Source organism: Haliaeetus leucocephalus, unplaced genomic scaffold (assembly GCF_000737465.1).
Source record: "Haliaeetus leucocephalus isolate CR32 unplaced genomic scaffold, Haliaeetus_leucocephalus-4.0 Scaffold92, whole genome shotgun sequence".
Taxonomy (NCBI): Eukaryota; Metazoa; Chordata; class Aves; order Accipitriformes; family Accipitridae; genus Haliaeetus; species Haliaeetus leucocephalus.
Genome location: NW_010972528.1, coordinates 11,587,562 through 11,597,423, shown reverse-complemented (window position 1 = coordinate 11,597,423; position 9,862 = coordinate 11,587,562). Strand labels below are relative to the sequence as shown.

Below are 9,862 nucleotides of genomic sequence, written 5' to 3'. Positions count from 1 at the left end.
GTGTATTTTTCACATCTGTCTCCCAGTGTTTCCTAAAGATGCTGCATCTCAAAACACCATGACAACAGCATTCCACTCTATAAAGGAGTGGTTCATGAATTAATCCAGCTCTTTGTTTGGCAAAGCATTCTTTAATAACTACACAAAATATACGACGTATGTTTTTATTGGTAACATACCTTAGATACCCATTTACTGTACTTTTAAAGAGGCTCCAACACTACTGAATATGCCATCTGGTAGTTAAAATGACAAAAATGATTAACTTTGATCCCATATCCCAGACATTCGGAGATAGAGTCCTTTATCCAGCCTCTTGGATAGTTCCTCTCTTTGTGGCCTTTTCTACAATTGGATCTGCCAATGGGACCTGTTTTACTGCAGGCAGGTAAGCTCCCATTCTAAATATCTTAAAATGAAAATTTTTAAAGGATGGAAAAAATTTATATATATACACTTATGTATCTACACACATAAAGATAGATTCTTCTGATCCAAATGTACAAAATGTAATTAAGTACCTGCAAATCTTTAATCTTCAAAAAGAAACAGTGGCTATGCAGGTTGGAAAAATTAGAAAATAAGGTCTCCTATTCTTAATTCAAAGCAGATACAGCACAACAGGTTTTTTTTTGACCCCTCAACAAATTTAAAGCTAAGAATCAAACAGTTAAAAAAACCCTACCAGTAAGAACATGACTACACCAGTAATGATAAAGATAAGAATTGTAAAGAGAAGCTATTCCTATCAGTTGTTCAATGCTTCCATTTACTATTTCAAAATATTTTAAAATTTCAAATCCATCTGAATGTGATAGGGCTGTAAAGACCAACTTTTCTGACAGAAGGCTGTCAGTGTAGTTTTTTTGATATGAAGCAAATTAAAAAGGAAATAATTAAAAGGGATACAGTAGCTAACATTTAAAATTATTTTGGAAAAAATGCAAACTAATGATTCTGAAATTAGTTTCAGGTTCACTAGTTTAACACTGGTTATTACCCTTACTTCAGTGTACTACAATACTCCTTAAATCCCACTGCATATCAAAGGAAATACTGACAAAATTATAGTCAGATGTAGTCACACAATAAAACAAGCCTGAAAATGAATTTATTATTTTTTTGTTTTTTTTAGAAATGCCAGTTAAAAGTCTAGGTGCCACACTAACTAGATTGCCTTGTTTTTATTTTGTCAGACTTGTTTATGTTGCAGGTCGTGAAGGGCACATGCTAAAGGTGCTATCTTACATTAGTGTTAAGCGTTTAACACCAGCACCTGCTATCATATTTTATGTAAGTATATATTCTAAGTACAGAAAAATTATCAACAAAAATTCTAAATACATGCTTTCACGATTTCTTACCAGCCATCTTGACACATATCTTTGACTATCTAGACAAGAAAATTGCTAAATACATATTAGGAAAAAAAGACTATATAAACCCCCCAAATTCGCAATTTGAACAGTTTCATTCCAGAACTGGATTTTAAAATTAAAATGTTTAAGAATCCACTGCATGAAAACAAATCAAAAAGTTAAATGAATGATTAGTATTAGGCAAATCCTTTCACAGGATGTGCCTGAAAGCAAGCTATCACTACCCTATTTGCTCCCTGTAAGAATGCATTTACATCTCACTAAAAAAAATTATATTCAGCGAATACATTTAAAAATAAATCTAGAATATCTTGTTATTTTTATTTTAACCATTTATCTTCAAGGTAAAACAAGATAAGTTAAGAATTCAATTGCTCTTTGACTCCCAGCAACTTGAATAACCTAAAAATATATTTAGTATCTTCACTTACTCCAAGATACACAGTCAACAAATTAACGCACACAAATTTTAAGTCTTTTGACTTCAAATGGAATTAAGATTGCGCACAAAAATAAACACACGTTGGCAGGACGCGGACACCATCTTTAAAGGTGTTGCAATACACCTACCGAAATGTTTAAGCAAAAGCATTCACAGATCATACTCTGGAACACCATAACACACTGACACAAGTAAAATTCAGCCTTCTTATTATAACAGACTCTATAAATTTTTGTTTTCATTTTTAGGGGGCCATTGCTATTATTTATATTATCCCTGGTGACATCAACACACTCATAAATTATTTTAGTTTTGCAGTCTGGATATTTTATGGTTTAACTGTACTTGCACTCATCGTTATGAGGTTTACGAGAAAGGAACTCAGGAGACCAATCAGGGTGAGTTCAGCATTCAATATTGGTTTTCCTCCATTCCCATAAATACTGAAACACTAACACATCCTAAATATTTGGATATTTAAACAACATTCTCAGGCAGATGCCTCCTTGTTTGTTTTTTCCTCCCTTACCTGAAACCTAGCCATTTATTTGTAATTCTTCTCTTTGTTCCAGTTTTGCACTAGGACAAAGCTCATAAGGACTGGGAAAAGATTACACAATGTTTATTTTAATTGCACAGACCACAGGCATAAGCCAGATTTTCAGTGATGGGAAACTGCAGTCAGCAGACTACCACTGAAAGAGTACCCGAAATAACGCCCCAGGTCATTGCACTGGAGTCAGGTCCCAGATTCATTAAAATGCAAATTTTTAAACAGCAATTTGCAATACAGACAAAGAGACCTTGGTCAATGATTTAGCAAAAGAGTTTTCCCTATCTGTATTCTTGCTACTCTTTCAAGTGCCCCACCTAATGACAGAAATATTAAAAGGAAAAAAATGCATAAGGCCATAAAAATATTCTTCTTTCATATGTGCAACTTCTGTAAGAACAGCAAAAGAACAAACAAGTAATTTTGTGCTTTGTATCTTGCAGATACCCATCATCATTCCAGTCATAGTGACGTTAGTCTCTATTTTACTGGTATTGGCACCAATCATCAGTGCACCTGAATTGGCCTATTTGTACTGTGTTTTATTTATACTTAGTGGACTTATAGTTTATGTACTTTTTGTTCATTTTAAATTCGACTGGCCCCAAAAAATATCAAGTAAGTATACCTTGGATAGCCAGCTCCAAATTCAACAAAACATTGCTAAGCTTTAGATTAATGATCATAATGAAGCTCATTATGTGGTCCATCCCATCTAAATCACATGAGCAGGGTGTGGAGGGAGGCAATTTTCCAGGCATATAGTAAGAGGCATATAGTGAACTTTACTGAAGATTGTGATTTAACTCCTTCGTGTGGGAAAAAAGTGATGCCTGACTTCAGGAAAAACAAAACTTAATTCACAAAAGAGCAATACATCACTGTAGTAGTACAAAGAAACTGACTTTTAAAATTAACAGAACTATTTTATCCGTAAAGTTAGTTTTTCGACTGTCTGTATTTCAAAATATTGCTTTAGCCATTAACTAAACATTAGCAGACATACATTCTTATGCCACGAAGTAGTGTGCTTTGAGCTCAGGTTATCAATTTCACTATACTTACTAAAGAAAACATTAACAGCATTAAGACCAAAAATAATCACAGTGCTGCTGAGTAAAGTAAAAGCTGCAAGAAACCAGTGTGACCATTTATAAAATTATTTTGCACAGTCACAAGAGAAACTCTTTGCAATTATCTCAGGGAAAACAGGATACACAGATATTTCTAAAAGGGTAAGCGGAACCAGCTGAAGAGGACAGAATTAGTAGTTCTATAGACATTAAAAAAAAATCCATCATCTGTCTCTCCTGCCCCCCGGGTTATTAAATATTATATAATTCTGCAATTAGAAGCATTGTACTCTATAAGAGCAAGTTTAGAAACCCTGGAATGTTGTAGCTTGGGTCTTAAGATTGTTTTTATTCCTCTCACCTTATTTTTTGAGATACAAATACAGAAAAGACAGACAACTACTCACAAGGACAATTTCCTCACTTAGAAAAATAGTGTAAGTCTGAATAGAAATACTGTTATCTCATAAAGCCTCTAACAACAACTTTTCTTCTCAGAGCCCATCACTATGCACCTTCAGATGCTTTTGGAAGTTGTTCCAGCAGAAGACGTTACTGAATAAAAATTTTTACATGTACAGTGCTATACTGGTTGAAGGAGATTCAATTTAGTTTGGCACACATTTATACTTTTGAAATTGTTACGTTCATGCTGGTGTATTATTTTCTGCAACACTTTAATACTTGAAAAATGTTAAATAAATTAAGAATAAAAGATTTCTGAGCCAGAGTAGTGTCCACCAGAGCTGTTTTCTTTGTTTGCCAATACATTACAGTATCTTGTTTTCTGCATTAGAACTACTCAAAATAAACAAGAGGAACTTTTCAGTTATGAAGATGGCAAAACTTACCAGCAACACGGTCAAAATGCTTTTGATCATGTTGCTGAAAGAACAAAGCAGCTGTCATTTACATCATCACATTCAACAGCCTACACAGAAAGCACAGAAATAACGTAAAACCAGACTAACCCATTCTCAGTTTCTCAGACCAAACACTAGCTATCAAAAAATTGAAGGACTGAGGAAGTGGGAATCAAGTAAAAATGGAAAGCACAGTTGACAGGAAAAGAGGCTGATTTTTTTTTTTTTTTTTAAATTAAAACAAGAATCAATTAAAGGTTAGTTTCTCAGGTATCCGTTTTTTCCAACACCACCCAAGTTATAGAACAGTGAATAAATGCCACAAAAATTACCCTCATCATGAACGTGACTTTACAGAGGTAACTTCATCACCCTAGAAACACTCCATTTGGTAGCTGATGAAAATAAAATACAAAAAATGGATACTACATTAACATATAGACGTAAGCAGCTTTTCCTTTTCCTGCCCAAGAAACTTACGGATTCTAGGTAACATTCTTTACTACTATATTCCCTCTGTGCAAATGGATAAAGAAAGGATTTTTAGCAAGTCACTTGTCAATATTTTAAAGTGATTAATTTGAGAACGACTGCTTATACTGAAAGCACAAGTCCTCTCAACAACTTCCAAGCACATTCATCCTAAATATATAACACAAGACTATTAGGCAACTGGCTTAAGATCCTAAGTCCATACTAACTCTAGCCTAGCAAATTCAACTAAAGAAGCTATTTCTATCATCCTGCAGCTACAAAGAAATAAATAAAACTTAAGCTCCTACATAATTTCATTTTGGATCTACCTACATGGAAAACCAATACCAAAAGTTGCATATAAAAACAATGGGTTCCGATTCATTTGAAGGAGATTTTGTCATTATTGTCATATCCATGAAAATACCAGTTTCATGTGCAATCAGGGTAAAACAAAAGCAAAAAGAGGGTTAAGAGTGACTAAAGAAGGCAATGGAGAACAAAACAAAATTGTAATTATGTCATTACATATAAAGTGCCTACTTGCCACAGTGTTTTGTCCCAGTCACTCTATAAAAACTGCTGTTCCTCTACTCCAGTTGCTAAAAACATCACTTCAAACAGAAGAACCATAAGGTTCAGGGAAGACCAAAGGAACAGAAAACTTGTACGAGGAATGAATATCTACAATTTTGAAGGCTGAAATGGAAACACCTGATTGGGGATGAGGGGAAATATCATGACAGAGGTTCATGGGCAGAGTCATAAAGTGACAAGAAAACGGGAAAAGCAAGCTATCTGTTCCAACTACAGAGGGTACAGGATTTCAAGCAGACGGAGCAGGGATGGCTTCAAGACACAGAAAAAAATATTTCTTCACAAAATATGTTGTTTGACTACTGAATTCCTTAGTGCAGGATAAACGTTAGAAGTTTACATATGTTCCAAAATTCAACTGAACTAATTCAAGTAAGTCCACAGAAAACATCTTCCTCATGAAGACCCTGATCAAAAATTGCTTGAGGCCAAAAGAATATTCTTGGAATGTACTGCTACTTTTTTTTTACACTGGTCTTTATAGACTGGCTCTCGGCAGCTGGTAAGAACATTATGACTAAAACTAGCTTTTGCTTCTACCTCATACAAGGTGTCTTGTTTTTCAAACAAAAATTACAGGTAATTTATGTCTATTAAATAACCCACTAGATTTATCTACCAGCAGAAAAATCACCTTACATTATATTTAGATATCACACAAGTCAAAGAACAAAACACGCAAAGGAAAAAATCCTGCCTCATCACACCTTTTTTTTTTTTCTAATTAGGTGATTTGACAGTCATCTCTTTGCATCATAATGCAGAACAAGACCAAAACACAGTTACATTAGCTATTTCCTTAAGTACTCTTACAACTGTTATAGCTTTGCATGTACCTGTACCCAAGTAAAAGTTATATGTAAGCTCAGTTGTATTCAGGTTCCCAACAGCACTAAATTTTTTAGCCATACATCAACAATTACAACGGTTTCTGTCACATGGCAGTTTTCCACTGGTATCAGCAATATTCTTAAATATTCAGAAAGAAGCAGCTTCATTATATGCTAATACTAGAAAACCTGTAACTGCCAGTGTAAACATATTAATAGAGTCCTCCTCCCATTCTTGAAGTAAAGGTATCCCAATGTTCCTTGAAAGAATAATCCCCAACGAGCAAGTATATTCTTCCTAGTCAAGAATACAACAATATTTTAGGCTTCTTAAAATAAATCTGTAAAGTCTCATCTCTATTCTAAATAACCATATAGTTATGTTGGGGAAACTAATGTGTTTTAAAATCTACAGATGCAAAGAGATCGATACCAGATTTATTTATTATAAATATATTTTACATCACTATTTTGCTGCAAAATGTTCTGGATGTGCACAAATCTAACAGCAAAAAATTATTTACTGGAAGATGGTATATTAAAAGGCAAAGCCTTAGTGCTAAACAGACAAAATTTTATTGTTCATTTGCAAACAAGAAAAGTTTTAGATACATGAAATGAGAGGTAATGAAATAAGAGCATTCATGAAAAGTGAAAATGTCAAATCGAAAACAAATACCGAATCTACTATCACAGTGCTCGTTCCACAAAAGCTGTGCAGCAGTTAGTTACTACAGTGAGCTGCACTGTACAGTATTTCATACCAAGTCAACATGTTCCCAATCTAGTGAAAAAAACTGCCACTGGAGTTGAGGCATCATTTCTTGATGCAGAACTGACAAATGTCATGATTGCCAACAAACTGATACTGTGTGAATGCAAAAGTTATGGTAGAAACAATCGACAGATCATTAGGATTTGTGAAACTTCAAAAAATTACTAATTGCTAATACAGCAAATTCACTCAGATAAAGTAAACTAGAAGCTCTGTAATCACTAATGAATTCAACTGCTTCATAACCCAAGTTTAAATCTTTAGATGTGTTTGGAGAGCACACATACATATATGCACATCATCATTACAGCCAACAATTTTAAAGTGAAGGCACTGGAAAACATACACAATGTTCTTCTATGGAGGATTTCTTCAGATTGTCAGAGCCCAAAGCTAAGGAGTTGGTTTGCTATTTTCCTCCTAAAATTAAGGACAGTTCTGCAACCTACACGTTTAGTTTCATCAATTTTAGTGGAAAAAACTCATGCAAGAGACACTATTTTGAAGCATAATTCTTATCAGAGGGAAAAGATGTGTCTACAAATTACTCATCACTTTCTGTTTCACTGTCTTCTGAGGACTCAACCAATTCTTCCGTTACTGCAGCAGGGCAATACAGTTTTTTAGTACCTAGAAGTAATTAGCAAAGTAACATTTATAAAGCAAGAAAAAACAAGAGCTTCAGAACAAATATGTAGTAGTACTAAAAAAATCAAAACCAAGACAACACCCCAACTTTAGACTAGAAACCAGACCAAAACACTAAAAAACTACTTCAAGCTGCTTTTTGTCTGTGCTATTGTGATAGAAAAATACCCTGCTGCCTACAGTTCACTATTAGAGGTCCTCTCATGTGTTTTCAGAGAATTTGAGCAAGCCAGCTAAGTGTCACATATCTGAAATAAACGATTGTTTCAAATATAGCCTATGCAAAAATAAGGATGCTAATCATTTTATGCATTATAAACACTGATTCATTCATTCCTTACCAACTGGAAAAGGGCTTTTATCTTCAAAATCTTCCCAGTGTTCAAAATCAAGAGAGACTTGAGGATTCTGTTGACAAAAACATTATTTGAAATACCTGCACTGACGCGCAGTGAATTCAGTAACTCTCAAATTAATTTCCACTTCACCTTGTTCTTCAGTAATTTGCACCATGCTCCTTTTTTCTCTTTCACAAGAACAATAATAGCCTCTTTATCCTTAATCACACATGTAGACTTTTCTGCAAGTATATATTGATGCAGCTCCATGTCAGCCAAATAAAGTTTGTCTCCTGAACAAGCACTACATTATAAAAAAGTTTAAAAAAGTTAAATGCAAGCTGACAGTCAAACATTTTGTTTATTATACTTACATTTCTTAAACCTACCTGAAAACCACCTTCTCTTTAGAGAACTCACATTTACAGTCAGCTACACTTGCTATTTTTACCTTCACGGTAACAGTCTCTTCATTTTGAAACCACTTTATTTCTGGATGAAAGCTAAAATAAAGGAGGTTTAATTGGATTTTTTCCAAAATAGAAAACAACTGAGTTTTAGACAAGCGGTCTCACATACAGTCAGAATTTTCCCATTAGGTTACAAACAACCAGCTAAGTTTCAGCATCTGTAGGTGTACTCAATTGTGATAATTTGACACTGAATAGCAGTGTCAGGAAAGCACATGATAGGACACTAGCCAAACTTGCTACAAAAGCACTGCAATCTCAGTCTTTGGGGGAGCCCATCTACTAGTTCAAGTGGGGAGACACACTCCATTAACTTTGATATCTAAAGGAATCAAACTTACTGCCTCATTTAAGGATGCTATCATAGCCTAATCTTGAAATGACAAAGGAAAAGGTAACAGTAGCAAGACCAACCTCTGAAAGTAAACTTTTCAACTGATCACAGACACAAATACACATTTCTCATCAAGATTTTTCAACCACTTATTCCACAAACTTACCCCAAAATGCTGAAAGGTTTTAACCAGTGAAAGATAAATCCTATTAGCAGACTACAATATCCATTCACTCAGGTTAGTCCCCTTATCGTACCCTCAGTCATATCCAAACCCTCACTAACTTAACTGCTAAGCCATACCTCAACATGTATTACATAATGGAGAGGATCTTAAACTGTGCTAGCCAAGCTGCAGAAGGAGATACATATGGACTCAATCACCCTACTAAGAACTTTTCCAATAGGCTAAATACAAAATACTTCCGGTATTTGCACAAGAAAATGTTAGTCACCCATAACTAGCATTAATAGGTAGAAGAAAAAGAATGAGCTACCAAAAGGGAAGCACTGCCTAGTCTCAAAGCGTGTAAGAAATTAAAAAACTTCTCAGGATCTACTATCTGTTGACTTTGCCCACAAACCACACCTAAGATGTCCCTCAGCGTATTCATAATCAAAACCAAACCTAGCATTCATTTTCACTGCATGCTTCTCAAATTATTTAGCAACAGAAATTGTCCTATCTGCAAAGGAATAAGGATAATTAATCCAATTTCAAACAAACAAAAACCCATCACCAACACCCACCCACCACCACCACACCAAAAACCAAAAAAAAAAGGAAATGGGCCACAATTTTGTGTTGCAGACACATTCTCAGAATAAGGACAGATTTCTTTTTTTTCTTTTTAAGAACAGAATCACATTAAGGGGAGAGACACAATACTAATTCACCTCATTAAATACCTATACACAGAGACAGAAGGGTAGGAGTTACAATTTAGACCTCAAAATAGGACAGTCTTTGGTTAAAACATAATCCAGACAAGTGCAAGTCAGAGTTTATAGCCATGGACTGAGCTGAAAAAGCATTTGTTTTCATTCACTTCCCAGTACTATGGTGTCCAATAAAAAATTATGTAC

At 34.5% G+C, this 9,862-nt stretch overlaps 2 protein-coding genes across 2 annotated transcripts in view; one reads left to right on the top strand and one right to left on the bottom strand.

The window, feature by feature from the left end:
• SLC7A9 (solute carrier family 7 (amino acid transporter light chain, bo,+ system), member 9) overlaps window positions 1-4,010 on the top strand; it is an 11,614-nt gene extending 7,604 nt beyond the window's left edge. The window contains exons 8-12 of the mRNA XM_010585110.1: window positions 285-388; window positions 1,197-1,293; window positions 2,070-2,219; window positions 2,818-2,992; window positions 3,946-4,010. Of these exons, the coding sequence (XP_010583412.1) occupies window positions 285-388; window positions 1,197-1,293; window positions 2,070-2,219; window positions 2,818-2,992; window positions 3,946-4,010 (591 nt within the window). The remainder of the gene's footprint in view (window positions 1-284; window positions 389-1,196; window positions 1,294-2,069; window positions 2,220-2,817; window positions 2,993-3,945) is intronic.
• Window positions 4,011-7,488: 3,478 nt separating this feature from the next.
• The window catches only part of LOC104842621 (putative ATP-dependent RNA helicase TDRD12), a 37,821-nt gene continuing 35,447 nt past the window's right edge, over window positions 7,489-9,862 (bottom strand). The window contains exons 25-28 of the mRNA XM_010585109.1: window positions 8,362-8,475; window positions 8,123-8,276; window positions 7,976-8,042; window positions 7,489-7,616 (exon numbers count right to left, since the gene is read on the bottom strand). Of these exons, the coding sequence (XP_010583411.1) occupies window positions 7,531-7,616; window positions 7,976-8,042; window positions 8,123-8,276; window positions 8,362-8,475 (421 nt within the window). The 3' untranslated portion in view covers window positions 7,489-7,530. The remainder of the gene's footprint in view (window positions 7,617-7,975; window positions 8,043-8,122; window positions 8,277-8,361; window positions 8,476-9,862) is intronic.